The following is an 18,069-nucleotide window of genomic DNA, read 5'->3' on the forward strand; positions in this document are numbered from 1 at the left end:
TGGTAAAAAGTGATATTTTCGACTTCTTGTTAAAAACAAGTCCAGTTGCTTTGATATTATTACATATATACATGTAGGTAATACATGTGGACCTCTCTCAGATTTGTTCATTTTATAATGATATCTTTAATTATCTACAGTAATTTTGGTGAATATTTTTGTCATTTTTGCTAAAAAGTGATATTTTCTTGTTAAAAACCACAATCATTTATGGTGAAAAATGATATTTTTGAATTTTTGTTGAAAACGACAAGTCCCATTGCATTGATACTATGCATATTGTTCATTTTCTAATGATATCTTCTGTTCTATAATTGAAATGTGCATTGCAAACAGCGGAGCTATCTCGGCCGAGAGGCTGCTTGTTTATTTTAGACAATATTCTGACGCGACACCCTACTACAAAATGTACATGTATTTCAACAAAAGTTTCTCTACCTGATTGTATTAATAATAATAATAATAACAACTTTATTTAATTAAGCGCAACAATTCCAACATATGAAGATCAAAGGCTCTGATACAATAAACAATCAGTCAAATATTAAAAGCACATTTAAATAAGTGTGTTTTCAGTCTGGATTTAAAAATGTCTACTGAAGGACTAGAACGAACAGACAGAGGTAATTCATTAAAAAGTTTAGAACCTAAATTTTCAAAAGCACGGTCTTTGTATAACACCTTAGACTTTTTACTACTCATCTGACGAGTTTTAATAAGAAACTTCGATTCAGATCTTAAACTACGACTCGGTACATAAAATTCGATTAATTCACATAGATAATTGGGGGCAAAACCATACAAAGATTTATACACTCGTAAAAGTAATTTGAAATTGATTCTTTGTACAACTGGTAACCAATGAAGTTTAATAAAAATGTCTGTAATGTGGTCATATTTTCGAGCACTAGTGACAAGGCGTGCTGCTGCATTTTGTACATGAATAAGAGGTTTTATCTTAGTTACAGGAAGACCAGACAATAATGAATTACAGCTGTCCAAGCGAGAAGATATGAAAGCATGAACCAACATTTCATTATCAGATTGGGATAATGATTTACGAATAGGATTAATATTTCTTGGATGGGAATATCCAGATCTACAAATAGTAGAAATGTGTTTCCATAGATAGCTGTGAATCAAACAAGACACCTAAGTTTCTTGCACTTGACAAAGCACTAACCAATTCTTCACCAATTGCGATACTAGACAAAGGACACGAGTCTTGTGAGAAACTCAGAGACGATATGGACACAAATTCAGTTTTCGACACATTCAAAAGTAGGAAATTACAAGACATCTAATCACTAACATCTTGAATACATGTTTGAAGTATCACCCGAGCGCGAATTTGATCATCTTCAGAAACCGATAAATAAATCTGTGTGTCATCGGCGTAAAAATGATATTTTACGCCGTGACGACGCAATAACTCTCCCAATGGACGCATGTACATTGAGAACAATAATGGCCCAAAAAGGGAGCCCTGTGGAACACCGGTTTCTAATATAGAAACCTATCGATGAGAATCCTGTAATTCACAGTATCAAAAGCGGCTGAAAGATACGTACGAGAGCAACTAAATACTTAGAATTATCAATACTGCATAGTACATCATTAGCGACCCACAAATGAGCCGTTTCAGTGCTATGTGCGGTCAGATACGCTGATTGAAACATTTCATACAACGAATAATTCTCTAAATGTTGTTTCACTCTGGATGCAACAACACGTTCAAGGACTTTAGATATAAAAGACAAATTAGAAATCGGTCAATAGTTTTTCAGCATGTTTGAATCCAACGATGCTTTCTTGAGCAGAGGTTTAATCAGCGCACATTTCATTTTCTCAGGAACACTTCCAGTGCGAAGTGATTCATTTATGATATCTGTTATAGGTGAAACCAGGATAGAAAGGATCTTTTCATCTTTTAATATATTAGTGGGTAAACTCTAAGTCCAAATCACATGAAGCCGACGATGATTTTTTTATAATTTTAATTATTCCTCCGTGGCTGGTTCAAAACATTCCATTTCATCACCAGAGAACTTGTGCGGTACGTTAAAACTGTTTCCATTTAATAAATTTAGATTTAGTCCTTGATTGATTGATTTCATAATCTTATCCACAAAAAACACGCTAAAGTGATTCGCTAAATTTATTTTGTTATCGTGAATCGGCAACGCATTCAAATTATTTGTCAAGTCTAGAAGACCATTTACGATGAAAAACAGTTTCCTTTGGTCACCATTACAATCCGCTATCTTATCAGCGAAATAACTCCTACGTGATACTTCAATAAGATCATTAACTTTATTTCGTTTAGATTTGTAGATTTGGCGATGGACAGTCAAACCAGTTCACCGCCACGTCCGTTCAGCTTTACGGTGTTTAGTGCTGGCGTGGTAAATATCAGCATTTATCCACGGCTCGGCCACACGATTGTGAACAGTCTTCTCCTTCATGGGGGCATGTTTGTCAAGCGTTTCCGATACAGCAGTGTTGAAAATACGTAACTTAGCTGTAGAATCTACCTGGTCAACTGTTCTCGTACACCCAGATTCATGTAGATCAGATGCGAAATTATCCCTATCAAAGTTCTTGAAGCTGCGATAAGTAATTTTGGTACGATTTGATGTATTATCATGATGATTTGACAAACTGAAGAAAATGGGATAGTGATCAGAGATTACTGTGCCCTGGTTCACTTCCAATGACAACACAATATTCTCACGGGTAATAATTAAATCCAAAATGTTACCAGAACGATGGGTAGGTTTGTCTACTAGCTGCACTAAATCATGCATTTTTAAAAGTTCCAGAAATCTGCAGGTGTCGCGATTGTCTGGCTTATTAAAATGAATGTTAAAATTTCCAAGGTAGACGATTGGTGTAGTATCCAAAACGTAAATGTCTAAAAGATCCGAAAAAATCGGATAAAAATCCATTAAATGTCAGTTTATTAGAAAAACTGGGAGGCGGGTGGTACTTGAGAATGTACCTAATACGTCCATGTTTTGAATCAACAGTGATCTCTAACCACTCAAACGATGAAAATGTTTGCGAGCACGATGTATTTACTTTTACGGTAGTTTTATGAACGATGGCTTTACCACCTTCAGCACCTGTAAGACGAAGAAACTGTCTACACTTAAAGCCACTTGGAGTCAACTCAACGACGACAGGTCCGTCACTAACATCACCTTTCAATCATGTTTCTGTGAGAAATAAATAATCCAAATCATGATACAAGATCATCTCATTTAATGCACACGATCTATTCCTAACTCAACGAGAATTTAATAATCCACATTTTAACTCTGACATAAACTTCGATCGGGATGTGTGCTGTAGGTCAATAGAGGTCAAATTGGTAGAGTCCACTCTGAAAATTCCAGATTTGCAACGATAACGATAATGTTCAGCAGAAAAATCGTTGTAAATAACAGGAATAATATTAGCTTCATATGGCTCATGTACAGTGGTATTAAACCCAAATAGTTGAACTAATGCAGATAATCTAGGAACAACAATAACTTGGTTGTCCGAAATCGGACGTGTAGTCAAGTGAACAGTAATTGGGTGCCTAATATGCGATTCCGCTCGTCTACAACGTTGTCTCCAGATGGAATTATCTTTAGTGGTTTGTATAACATGTTAGATTTGCGAAGTGTTGCTTGCGTAGTTTTAGTAACTGTAGTGTGTTATAAACTATTCGTGACGACATGTCCAGAGTTGCAATTATCAAAGCAGTGTCAGTAACAATTAAAAAATCGCGGTATCTGCAACAGGTTGTACGTGGAAAAACTTGTTTCTATTCATATGGTAATGAACAATGTGGTGATTTCAGCATGGACGTCATGCGAAAAAACGTTTTGGACAGAATTCACGGCAGCACAAATATATAGACGAACAGCAACGAACCAAGGAGTTGCACTAATACTTAATATAAACGAGGAATCCAATGAAGATAATCACACAAAACCATAAAATCGTAGTAAAACTGGACTCTACTTACATGTATCCAAGCTGGCAGCAGCAAAACGGTGCCCTCAATTCATTGAGTTTACGATTTGAATAATTGTTGTTTTGCATATATTTGGTATGACAGTATGTTCGTAAATATCTAGAAAAATCTTGTCTTTCGTTAATAATTTCATTTGAAATGTCTGCCGACAGTGTCCCAATAATTTGTTTGGAATATCGATCCAAATGGTCCTGACGTCTGTCATTCAACACAATCAGCATTTATTTATCGTAATTCATAAGGATCATGTCCTGTAATTTGTAGGCTGTAAAACTAAATAATTAAGGTAGAGATGCAGGTTTGTGGGCACTTAGGAGTTTTTTCTTTTTATTATCCAAACAGTCTTGGCTATAGACTGTTGAAATTTTATAGAATATTGGAACATACTCAAAAAACGATAATATAGATAACCAGTGCAAACATTCTCCCTTTTGAATGCTTAGCAAGATTTAGCAAGGCTGTACATGAATAATAAAAAAAAACATGGTGAAAAAAAGAAATGACAGGATCTCCATATTATGCACTATATTTAACTTTTAACAAAACGATAATACATTTAAATTAGGAACTACATGTATTACAGCCATTTTAATTATGAGCATTAGCACACTTCCTACTGAGTGAATTGTTATGCAAACTAGCAATTATCTCGACTTCTTTTTAGTGCACATCCCAAAATAGCTCCTAGACGCTTTGACCTTTTGTTTTCAAATTTTCACAAGTGATTGACAATGTGTTTATCTTCAAAACGCTGTCGGGCATTGTTTTTGGTTGAACAGTGTTACAAGAATCGTACAGACAACTAGCCTGGGTGTTAATTTATGCATAAATTTTTTTTTAAATGACTTGACCAAAAAAAGCACATTTTTGTGCACATTTCAAACTACAAATTTTACAAACAAAATTTTAAAATTCATACAATAAGCTTTCCGAAAATATATAATTTTGTGGACAACGGAGGTCATCTTGGTTTCCTAATTAACTAATTAAAATACCTGTCAGGTAAACTGCACCTCTACCTTAAACAAGTACTATTTATTAGTCCCAGTTGAGACGAAGTCTGAAAAAGGGGACTTATAATTCGGTCTCCGTCCGTCCGTCCGGAGTCGTATCTCAGAATCCCTTGGACCGATTCCTTTCATTCTTTGCATGTGCCTAGTACTTTATGTGGGACATATGCACATGCAGTGGTTTAGCAATTCGATTCAAAATGGCCGACTGGCAGCCATCTTGTTTTTTGAAAATGTTGTATTCTGGACATGCTTTGTCAGTTTTCATTCAAACTTGGTACATAGATTATACATGTTAGGATACATGTCCATGATGATTTATTTCACAATTGGATCAAAGATGGCCGACTGGCAGCCATCTTGTTTTTTGAAAATGTTGTATTTTGGACATGCTTTGTCAGTTGTCATTCAAACTTGGTACATAGATTACATTGTGTATACACGTCCATGAGGATTTATTTCGCAATTGGATGGTAGACTGGCAGGCATCTTGTTTTTGTTTTTTTTATGCAGTATCTTGGACGTGCTCTGTCAGTTTTCATTCAAATTTGGCACATACATGTACTTTATACATGTTAGGATGCATGTCCATGACAATTTGTTTCAAAATCTGGTCAAGGATGGCCGATTGACAGCCATCTGACTTTTTGGCCTTACTACTATATTTCCACAATTTATGTACCATTTTCATTCGTATTTGGCACATACATCATACATATCAGTGTGTTTCATAATCAGATCAAAGATGGCTGAATAACGGTTGTTTTTATTTTGGCCATATTACTATGATCCGAAACATGTGTTTTGATGTAAATAAACAATCTGTTGTATACGCCACTTGGAACTCAAGTTTCAAGGACACGCTCGCGACAACCTCTCCTCTCCACTTAACGGGGACTGTCATTTTCAATGACTTGTTGTATATATTTTTTTACCTCGGAAACTACAACAGAGCGTAGAGTTGTAGCGGTGAAACAGCTACATTTTGTACATGTAGTCGCCTTGATAGAACTTTAACTATCCATTTCTCACCTTGAAAAAAAAAAATCGAAGAGCATCGGGGGATATATTATTAACCAGTTTTACCAATCGCTAGCTTTATTTTATTCGAATCTATAAAATTCAAGAGTTTTTCGACATTTGTTGACAACTTCCATGCTAAAAATGGTTGTAAATGTGGGTGTGGTTCTCTCGCAAAGTCATGTTGATAATACGGACAAATATGGTTCTGTAACCCAGGTCGTGCTCCGATCAGGTGACTCTCAGCCAATCAATGATATTGTAACAAAGCATATTTGACACAAATTGAAGGGTCGTCGTACCATCCAATCTTCGGCGTCGATTCAGTTTGTTTGTGCTGTGACAGGCACGTGTGTTTTGCATGTATTTAATAGTAATAGTAATAGTCTGGGCATGGGATCGGACTCTGCTAGAACTAAACGAAACACAGAAAAATACAACCAAAATGAGGAATCTGAATCTGTTTTCTTGCAAGCAAATAAAATAAACGAAAATAAGGTAATTTTATAACAAGAACGGTTTCATTTCGTATATAGCAAATTGTGTTGTATCCGATTTAAATTTATCACGATTTTCCTTGCAGTCAATATGACACTCGTCACCTTGCCGATTGTAATGTACTTCACAAAGTTTTTGGTGCCCAACACTAAAATAATTGAACAAGATATCTTTTTAAAATGTCATTTTACTCTTGATCATATTACTTTATTCCCCTTACAGTCTTGAATTTCAAATTGTTTACATATCGAACTTCAGTACATGAGGTCATACTCGTGTCACAATACTTTGAAGCTGATGCCATGTTGATGCCATGAGACTGCGAAGCTGAGGCCACGATGATGCAACAAAATAAGCGAGGCGAACACTGCTTTAATTGTCAATGACGCGAAGCTGATGCGACAATGAAGCCATGCGTAGGCGACAATGATGCCAGAAAAGCCAAAGCTTTCGGGAGAACTGTACGCAGTATATAAAAGCTTTCTTGTACCGGTATTTTCACTCTACATTCAATTTCAAATTTATTTACAGGATATGGTGCAAGAGTTAACATCAGGTCCATGTATTGCCTTGGAGATCACAGGAAAGGGGAAACAAACACCAGATGAATTCCGTGAATTTGTTGGTCCAGCTGATCCTGAAATAGCCCGTCACCTACGTCCACGTACCTTGCGTGCTGTTTATGGACAAGATAAAATCCACAATGGAGTGCACTGCACAGATCTTGCTGAGGATGCTTTGTTAGAGACAGAGTATTTCTTCCGCATTTTGGCTCAGTAAATGTAATAGTTTTGGTTTTGTAAACTTTTTTGCATCAATATGTAGTTTCATTTACTTTATGCCATACAGTTAAAAAACACAGTGCTCTTGTCTTAGTACATAATGCTTATTTTTTGACAGAATCATCTTCAATTGCAATGATTAAGTACTGAGAAATAATTGTAAACTCGTAGTTGCTGTTGACATAGGAAGTAAAGTAAGCAAATAACACCGGATAAACGGCAAGGTACGCATGCAGTACATGTTTACTATAATTTGACCTAGTATTTACCTTGCTGTTTATCCGGTGTTATTTACTTACTCAATTTCAATGATTTTTATCTCATTAGGGAATGTTTATTGATTTGTAAATTGTCTGATACATTTTGCAAATACAGCTTGCATTGACTTTTTGTATATATAGTATCCAAAAGTAGAACCAGTGGTTGGGTCGCATGTGTTTCAGTTCCCAGCCAGATGACAGAAATTATGTAATAATGACATTATGAAAGTAAAGCTTATTGTCGTTTACTAATTTTTTTGTTCATTTTTTAATCCTGTGTGCGAAGAACACAATTGCGAGTCTTTGCATCTGTTTGTGATGTCAATGTTGTGACGACTTTCATTTAACTTTACACCAACCAGGTAATGTAAGCAATGACCCACACTATTTTCATAATCATAATTAAATCAAATTTAAATCAAGTTTGCATAGCTTAGGGTTAGTAAAGGGGGAAGGTATGGTACAATGTAATATAATTGTACCATACCTCTACCCCCTTCACTAATCCTAAGCTTCGCAAACATTTCTGTGTTAAAAGCAGACATTTACTACCCATGGGTTGGGCAGAGCTTCGTATTCTAATTTAACTGATTATTCAACGACGGCAAATGTCAATCATTCATTAAATGTAGATAGTCCTAATCTTTTTTTTAAGCTCCGCTGTCGACAAAGTCGACACAGCAGAGCTGTTCATATTACTGATTGTCCGTGTCGTCGTCAACTTTACAATTTCAACTTCTTCAAAACCACAAGTCAGAATGTTTTCAAATATAATATGCAAATACCTTGGATGGTTCTTTCTCAGATTTGTTCAATTCATGTTAAAAACTCAAATTCTTTAATTTTAGTGAAAAGTGATATTTTTAAATTCTTGTTGAAAATAGCTAGTCTGATTGCGTTGATGCTATACATATTCTTCATTTTCTAATGATATCTTCAGTTCTTAAGGTAGCGAGACTATTATTGGTGTTGAAAATTAAGATTTTCACATTTATTTATTAATTTATGAAATGCACTATAAACTTTCATGTGATAAAGTCAACATAACATAGAATGTCATGTAAGTTGGTTAAAACATAGACCCTCCAGTATGGAGGGTCTAGGCTCCTATCCAAGTAAATTTAAGATATATCTCGTGCTGTAGCCACGCCCACCTATCCTGAAACGGTCGACTGTTTCCGGATTTCCGACTCTCGCCGAAAGTGCACCACCAAATGCCAAAATATGAGAGGAAGCCATACTCCTGAGCTGTACTTATATAACACTGCGTGATTCAACATACTTTTAAACGATATACATTTTTCGGTCGGCATTTCTTTTTTTTGTCCATTTTTTTTTTTTTTTTTTTGAGATAGAGAGTTTTTAGAAGTTGTTTTCAGAACAAACGTTTGTGATGGTTAAACGTTGTGTTGTGGGCGGTTGCAGTAATACGTATAGTCATAGTGTAAGTATTCACACTTTTCCAAACGATCCAAAGGTGCGACGTCAGTAAACGAAAGCCGTGAAAACAATGAGAAAAGGTTGGGGTGGACCTTCTCCTTACAGCGTCGTATGTAGTGTCCACTTCACCTCAGATTCTTTTTTCGAAAAACTGTCTTCGGCCGTGAAAAAACAACTAGGTTTTAAAGAGAAGCGCCGACAACTTAAACCTGGCGCAATACCAACAATTTTGAAAGAAATAGATTCCGAACCAGCCCATGATCACCGAGGCGGATTTCAGAAGAGAGAGACGTCGGGTAAGTGTTTCAAATCATTTGACTTGTTTTGCCATCCTGATTATCGCTTTATAGAGACAATTAAGTTTGCGTTATGTAAAGGTATCAATATTTTTTTATAGTAACACGAAAACGACGCGTCGGACAAACAGGAAATTACGCAGTCCTTACACACTGCTAATTGTTTTCATTTTCGCAGGCTAAAAGTTTCTGAATTGTTCGGTGATTGGTGCTGAATGAATTTCCTCAGAAATATTAGAGACATTGAGATGCGCATACGAGAACGGATACGTCACTGCTTTGTGCATGACCTCCGCGCGAACCAATGACGCCATCGGTTGCCTGGTCGTACGGCATTCGTTTTGAACGTAATGAAGGTGACTGTCTCGTAGTTGATTTCCGAGAGCTTTTCTCGCTGTCAATTTTGATTAATTTTCACTGACATTGATAACACGTTTTATATTAGATTGATTTTGTATATTTATGATGAAATAAGAAATATTGGGTGCATTTTAGCTGATATTTATACCCACTGAAAACGCATGACATTGATTTGCTGAAAGAGGATTCGGCAAACAGGCCTGGGACCTCAGCAGAGTGGATGGAAATAGCGAGAGCTCTGTCAAATGCCTGGGAACTAACTACTAATTCAGATTCCGGACGTGAAATGACTTAACAAATTTTATTGGATAGTTATAATATTATGGTTGCCCAGTGACAGACGGGCGCCCGTCGTGGGCGCTTGTACTTAATCGTTTTCTGACACCCGAGAACGTAACGCAAACGAAATTAGAACAACACGTTACGTTCCCGTTACGTACACAAATCTTAAACTCTCTATTTACACGTATCGGCAATGCGAGCTGCCCAGCAACTTCCCTTTCTGACGTCACAAGGGGAATTTCTGTATGGCAATGAATAACTAATGAGGAGCCTCGTTTTAAAATACAAAAAATAAAGTTGCTGTAGACTGAGTTTAAAACACATTTTTTCACTTAAAAAAAATAATTTATGCTTAGAAACATAAAAATTAATAATATTTATGTATCAATTGATAATTTTAGACGTGAAAATAGCAGCCATTTCACAGGCACTTTAATTGAAATGTGCATTGCTAACAGCAGAGCTATCTCAGCCGACAGGCTGCTTGTTTATGTGTATACCGGTAGTTACTGATTTGAGCTGTGTAAAGTGAAATAAACAATTCATTTCCGGTGGAGAGGCAGCTTGTTGGAATTCAAGTCAGGTATACTAGTATGCACAGTTCATTCAGCAATGTTCAATTAATATATTCAGACATAATTTTTTCTTCGTAGAGTAAATCTCTGGGCGATCACTTTTTACCTCTGACTACCAGTATATATTCAAATAATGTTTATGTTGATTGTTTTTGCATCATCTCAGACATCATCTCAGAAACGAAACGCATTCGTTCATGGATTTGACCTACATGTATTATCAAACTTTAGCTGCTGTATTTTTAGCTCCGCTGTCGACTTTGTCGAGCGGAGCTTATCATATGAGTGATTGTCCGTCGTCGGCGTCCGTGTCAATGTTTTACTTTTTCGACTTCTTCTTGAAAACTACAAGCCTGAATGCTTTGATATTTGGTGTATATATACCTTGGGGAGACCTCTCTCAGATTTGTTCATTTTGTAATGATATCTTCAATTCTCTAATTTTGATGAATATTTTTGGTAAAAAGTGGTATTGTAGGGGTTACCAGCGGTAATTTGTGCCCAGGTCAAAGCGCATCCTTTAAAAGAGTGCATTGGATTGTGGGAAAATCAGTGTTTATCAACACAAATGTTGCACATGCGCAGCGTGATGACCACTGTTCTTTAAGTCACAGGATATTAACTTTTATTCCCTGTTTGGACAGTCCGAAAATGGGGACTTGTGGATTAACCTCTGTGCTTGCGTGCATCCTGACCTTAGACATGCCTGGACCAATTACATTGAAACTTCACACATACATCATACATAATAATATACATATGCACATCAATTTGTTTCACGATCTGATTCAAGATGGTCGAATGGCAGCCATTTTTGTACTGCCAAATCATCAAAATCAATCATTTCTCGGCTGTTTAGATGGACATGGACATTATAGGTCTTGATGCAAATCATTTTGTTTTTCAGATAAAATTCAAAATCAATGTGGTTCTAGTGCCATATCTCTGACTTTTAAATATTCATTATACATCATGTCATAGATATACAGATATATTGGTTTGACAATCCTATTTAAAATGGCAGAATGGTGGCCATTTTTTGTGATTAAAATATCATTAAATATTTATGGATGGATTTTGTTCACATTTGGTACATTAAACATGACAGGTTCCTGATGCACGTCATTTTTTTGTTCAGATTGGATTCAAAATGGCTGACTGGCGACCATCTTGTTTGAATGAATGGGCTTCTAGAGCCATATCTCTGACATGCTTTGACTGTTCAAATGTTATATATTCGTTCTACATCAGTTATAGATATACACATGTATTCAAAATGGCTGATTTTCTTTTAATTAATGCTGTTCCAGAGCAAGCACTCGTTTGACGATCGGATACAATGTTAAACATAATCATCATATTCCTGACATGTTTGATTAAACTTGAATTAAAACACAATTCTATGTTGAATTGCATTGTAGTTGAGTTTAATTAAACTCCTTAAAAGCAACCCTATATAGGAAGTTCATATCTTAACTATATTAAAAGTTAATCCAATGCGAGTCATTACAACAATGGTACAACACATCTGTGTGCGTGTTCCACTGATATCTCAGGAACTAATTAGTCCCTGTTCAGACGCAGTCCGAAAAAAGGGAACTTACCGTATGTTTTGACCTCTGTGCGTGCGTGCGTGCGTGCGGACCTGTAGCTTATAAATGCCTGGACCAATCACAATCAAACTTCACACATACATCATACATGATATTATACATATGCACATCATTTTGTTTTACGATCTGATTCAAGATGGCCGAATGGCGGCCATTTTTGTGCTAAAAAATCATACGTACGCAAATCTTAAAGGCAATGCGCGCGCATATACCCGACAAAATGCAATGACGTCATCACTCCAGAGCGAACCTTCAAACGGTTAGCTTCTGAATTTTCGCTTTGTGGATCATTAATTATCATTTTTAACCATACATATTTATTTATGCAGGTGAGTGACGGTAATTGTTTTCATACTCAAATATATAGCCGATACTATATTACTGCCTGTGGCTTTCGTTGCGTATGGAAGTTATTTTCATGAGTGATGCGGTGTATCCTGCTGTATCACCAAGAGCTTTACTTTAAAGTGACAAGTCTACAAGAGTTTCGTATACTGGAGATGTGATTTATTCACGCAACAGTGCAGGTCTGCTTAACACTATACAGCGAACGATCCGTAATGTAAAACCAAGCACATTCATGAACATCGTATTCACAATCTTAAGCTCCGTAAAAACTGAAAAATACAGATAAATACAAATAACAATAACGTAGCAACACAATTACATTTATAGTAACGATATGCTAGGTATGTCGAATAATAGTAACAAATGATCGTTTTTCCGATCTACTCAAAACATCTAAAATACTTGATAACAAGATAAATCTTGAACAAAAAGAAGGCAAAAATAGTGTAAATGCAACGGATACATTATGGGCACATAGTTACCTCATTGGCGACCTGTAAAGCCTTGGGATAATCGAAAGTATCCGAAATTCACAGTGACATAACAGAAAACAGCTTTCATGTCTAGTATGTATCAACAAACGGCAAAAAGGCGAATGGATACAATAGGGCAAGTCACTTAGAAAGATCAAATAAGTAATGAGTAAAAGTATTCAAAATACAACACAAAATAATTATTACTTTCAATAAAAGACCCCAAACACAACAAGGAGTCTACAAATGCATAAAATGCATGAAACAAAAAGGAACTATTTTCTATGCGTAATGGCACACCACCGCGAAGGTGAAGCTATTCGATCTGTTTGTTTCGCGAGGCTCTTCCAACATTCTAAGAAAGAACATTTCAAATCTGCCAATAGAGGGCGGCAGCCACACTCCCACCCAAAATCATTTATGATTTTCTACAACATGTACCAAAAAACTTACGATAACGAGTGTACTCTATACTGCTCCCACCCATCAGGGCTACATGGTCTGGTGGTCTTCAGAATTGTTTTCTACAAGTAGAACAAGTTTATGGATAGGTCTCTCTAGAATAGAGCAATTAGTTGTTCTCTTACCTCGTTTGGTTAAGTTTGGGTCACCCATAAGAATCTTGACCCGTCGTACAAGTCCATCTTTGTCATTAATGGTTTCTATTACCTTTGCTAATCTCCAATGAGATCGAATGGTGTCTTCTTCTTGAAGAAGTACAATGTCACCTACCTGTATGTTTCTTTTCGTCTTTTGCCATTTCTGCCTGGACTGGAGATTTATCAAATACTCCTTTCGCCATCTTGTCCAGAATAAATTGCTTAGGTACTGAACTGTGCGCCATCGTTTATGAGCATATAGATCCTCTTTCACAAAATTACCTGGAGGTGGTGCAACAACATCAGATTTCATTGTCAGGAGCTGATTAGGAGAAAGTGGAGTTGGTCCCATAGGATCATTCAAGTGCTCTGTTGTCAAAGGCCATAGACTCATATAAGAATGTTCTGAGAGACGAAGTATTCAGCCTGGCTTTAGCTTGCTCAAGGATTCCTGCAAGCACGTTCCTTACTGACCTAATCTGGCGTTCCCAGACACCTCCCATGTGACTAGAAGCTGGAGAATTGAATATGAACTCACATTGAACACTCTGCAATGTGTCCTGGATTGTTTCTTTATCTAGTGCCTGCATTTCACGATAAAGCTCATTTTTGGCACCAATGAAGTTAGATCCCCTGTCACATCGTATATGTCTTACAGGACCTCTGATAGCAATGAATGAACGTAAGCTATTAATGAATGCATCAGTAGACATTTCTTCTATAGTTTCTATGTGAACAGCACGAAGGGCCAAACAAGTAAAAATTACACCATATCGTTTCACTTTACATCGACGTTCCTTAATGATGAATGGGCCGAAACAATCCATTCCACAGTATGTGAATGGTGGAGCTGGCTCTAAACGATCCTTGGGAAGATCTGCCATTCTTTGTGTGTTGGCCTTTCCTCTAAGTTTTCGACACAGGACACATCTGAATATGTACGATGCAACTGCTGAACTACAGTTCAGAATCCAAAATCCACTTGATCTTAGATTATTCACGGTCATTCCTCTGCCTTGGTGAGCCACCTTTCTATGACACCATCCAATAATCATAGACGACACATGATTCTTCTTAGGAAGAATAATGGGATGTTTAACATGGTCAGGCATGGTAGATCTCTTCAATCGTCCACCTACTCTCAGTACTTGTTGATCGTCTAAATAAGGACTTAATGAAATTAGACAGCTGTTTCTTTTCACAGATAATACATCGTTTGAATTGGCATGACGATTTAAGTCTTCTATTTCTTCAGGGAATGCATCTTGTTGTGCCCACTTTATGATGGTCATCACTGCTTTCTGTCTAGCTTCTTGTGGTGAAATAGTAGTCTGCCTAAGCTTCCTGGAAATGTATTGATGTAATACAGCAATTGCAGTTACTGCCTTGGACCAGTCTGAGAAGCACTCCAAATGATGCAGCATTGATGAAGTAACTACGGTAGTAGCCAACACCTTTGCAGTTTTCAGTTCCGGATCATCTTCTTGTAGATCTATGTTCATATTGCCAAAAGATGATAGTTCTTCATTCCATAAAAAGGCTGGACCGGTGAACCAGTTTGACTTCTGCAAGCCTGCTACATCTAGGCCATGGGATGCATGATCTGCAGGGTTTTCTGCACTGGGAATGTAGTGCCATTGCTCAGCTACAGAAGCATCTTTAATTCTCTATGTGATTCGCCACATATATATGGAAGCGACGTGCATCATTTCCAATATAACCAAGTACTACCTTTGAGTCTGTCCAGTAGAAATTGTCTATGTTTTCATAGTCTAATTCTTTGTTTAGGAAGTTGCTGACTTTAATGGAAGTAACTGCAGCTTGAAGTTCCAACCTGGGAACAGTCACTGGTTTCAGAGGAGTGACTCTTGCTTTTCCTAAGACAAGGGAGCAATGTATGTTACTATGAACATCAACTAATCTCAGATAGGAACATTGTCCATATCCTGTAAGACTAGCATCTGAAAAATGGTGCAGCTCAACTTTCTTCAAGTCTTCAAAACATTCTGGTTTGTAGCATCTCCTGATTTTGAGATCAGCCAACTTAGGAATTTCAGAAAGCCATGATTCCCATTTTGTACTAAGATTATCTGGTAGGGGTTCATCCCATTCCATACCCTTCTTGCACATCTCCTGTAAAATACATTTACCACACAAGACAAGTGGTGCAAGAAATCCAAGTGGATCAAATATCGAAGCCACAGTTGACAGGATACCACGACGTGTAGGGGAATGATTTCTAATGGCTGGTCTGAACTGAAAGGAATCTGATTCTCCACACCATTCAACACCGAGGGCTCTTTCTACTGGTAGGTCACTGGAAGAAAGATCTAAGTCCTTGATGCTTTGTGCTTGCTCTGAGATAGGTATCGATTCCATAGTATCCCTGCTATTGGAAACAAATTTGTGCAGACGAAGATTCCCTTCTGCACAAAGATCATGAACATCTTGAATGAGTTTAACAGCTTTAGACACTGATTCAACACTTTGCAGGCCATCATCTACATAAAAATTCCTGTTAACGAAGTAGACTACATCACTACCATACTGTTGATTATCTTTAGCTATACGTTTAAGACCATAATTCGCACACACCGGTGAAGACACTGCACCAAAGAGATGTACTCTCATCTTGTATACAACTGGGTCAGAATCTATATCGTCATTCTTCCACCAAAGAAATCGAAGAAAATCTCTATCCTGCTCTGCTACTCTGAATCTATGGAACATTCTCTCGATATCACACATGATAGCAATCTTCTCCTTCCGGAAGCGACAAAGAACACCAACAAGAAAATTTATTTGGTCTGGACCTTGCAATAAATGGTCATTTAGGCTTGTTCCTTTGTATCTGGCACTACAGTCAAATACAACACGTATTTTACCAGGTTTTTTGAGGTGGTAGACTCCATGGTGAGGTATGTACCAGACATGTCCAACTTCTTCTTCTTGTTTCTCAACTAATTCTGCATCGCCCGCTGAAATGATGCTCTGCATGAACACTTTATAGTCATTTAAGTACTTAGGATCACTCTTAAATCGACGCCGAAGGTACTGCAAGCGATTCTCTGCCATAATCTTGTTGTCTGGCAATTTAGGTTTATCATGTTTAAACGGGAGTGGCATTGTATAAAGCCCATCATCTCCCTTGTGAATACCATTCTCAATAATCTTCATGAACCGGAAATCTTCCTGAGACATATACACTTCATCAGTTCTGGTTTCATTAAAGTCAGATTCAAGTAACTTCACTACATCCAAAGGACTGACAATCTGGTCTTTTGTTGAAGTCTTGAAAGCATAGCAAATCTCTGATGGTGTGTACTGCTTTTCATAAGAGTTATGTACATCCCCAGTACCATTAATGCTGAGTACCAAGTTGTCTGGTATTACCTTGGTAATTATTCTATGTGAAACACCGAAAATATTTTCACTCTCTTCTGCCTGTGTCATCTGCCCAACAATGCTCCATCCCAGGTCTGTTTCTATGGCGAATGGTTGATTTCCCACTCCTGTGATGCAGTTACGAGGTGCAATGGCTTGGGGACAATCATAACCGATTAATAGACCTACTTCACACTTCTGTATGGGATGTATCCTATGAGCGATTTGGTGGAGATGAGGCCATTTTTCTGTAATCTCAGGAGTTGGTATATGAGATTTGTTGACTGGAACGAGTATGCAGTTGGTAGTGTAACCATTACATCAGAATCAAATCCACGAACATTGAGATTGGGATACTTTCTGCAGGGAATAACACGATCACTTGAAGTCATGGTTGTTAAACGAAGACTAACTGGATCTGACTTTGTTTTGAGCTGCTCTGCAGCATGATTCAATACAAATGTAGTATCAGACTGTGTATCAAGTAGTGCATATACTAACATCTCTTCACTAGGATCTTCTTTGCTGGAGATCCATACAGGCACAATCATGGATGAAAGTGATTTGTCACGCTTGCGAACTATGCCATGACAACCAGCATCTTTCACATGTATATTGGTCCTTTCTTTGACATCTTGATCTATTGTTCTGTTGGGTTCCGTAGTTTCACTGTGAGATGATCTTGGTACTTTGGTTATGTTTATTCTTTCTTCACTATGCAAGCTAGTGGGATGTTTCTTACTGCACTTCTTGCATATACTTCGATTTGGACATTTCCTAGACACATGACCAGAATGCAGACAACCAAAACAATAACCACCCTTTTTGATGAAATCTTGTTTCTCTGACATGGTCTTAGCTGTAAAAGTATAGCATTCTTGAATACTATGTCCACCCTTCTTACAGAAAATACAGGACTGGTCATCTTTTTCTGGCTTTGCTATGGTTGATAGAGTGCGACCTCCAGGCCTGCCGTTTCTGGGTGTGTAGCATTGAGATGTATCTCTGTCTTTCTGCAGGGTAGATTTCAGAGATTCCACAGAAGTGCACGGGTCACATGCAATTTCTGCTTCCTCCTGCAGGAAAGAAACAAATGATTTAA

The 18,069-nt window shown here is 37.3% G+C and overlaps 3 protein-coding genes across 3 annotated transcripts in view; 1 reads left to right on the top strand and 2 right to left on the bottom strand.

Moving 5' to 3' along the window:
* The window catches only part of LOC100366867 (nucleoside diphosphate kinase 7-like), a 50,131-nt gene extending 42,282 nt beyond the window's left edge, over positions 1–7,849 (top strand). Inside the window, exon 10 of the mRNA XM_085498215.1 lies at positions 7,087–7,849. Within this exon, the coding sequence (XP_085354341.1) occupies positions 7,087–7,335 (249 nt within the window). The 3' untranslated portion in view covers positions 7,336–7,849. The remainder of the gene's footprint in view (positions 1–7,086) is intronic.
* Positions 7,850–13,939: 6,090 nt separating this feature from the next.
* LOC146750306 (uncharacterized) lies at positions 13,940–15,085 on the bottom strand. The gene has a single exon (XM_085502878.1). The coding sequence runs from the start codon at positions 15,083–15,085 to the stop codon at positions 13,940–13,942; it is 1,146 nt and encodes a 381-aa protein (XP_085359004.1).
* A 157-nt stretch (positions 15,086–15,242) lies between these two features.
* LOC102802124 (uncharacterized) lies at positions 15,243–17,036 on the bottom strand. Its single transcript, XM_006812109.1, has one exon. The coding sequence runs from the start codon at positions 17,034–17,036 to the stop codon at positions 15,243–15,245; it is 1,794 nt and encodes a 597-aa protein (XP_006812172.1).
* Between the last annotated feature and the right edge of the window lie 1,033 nt (positions 17,037–18,069).

The sequence above is a fragment of the Saccoglossus kowalevskii genome, chromosome 1, assembly GCF_978046115.1.
Source record: "Saccoglossus kowalevskii chromosome 1, keSacKowa6.1, whole genome shotgun sequence".
Taxonomy (NCBI): domain Eukaryota; kingdom Metazoa; phylum Hemichordata; class Enteropneusta; family Harrimaniidae; genus Saccoglossus; species Saccoglossus kowalevskii.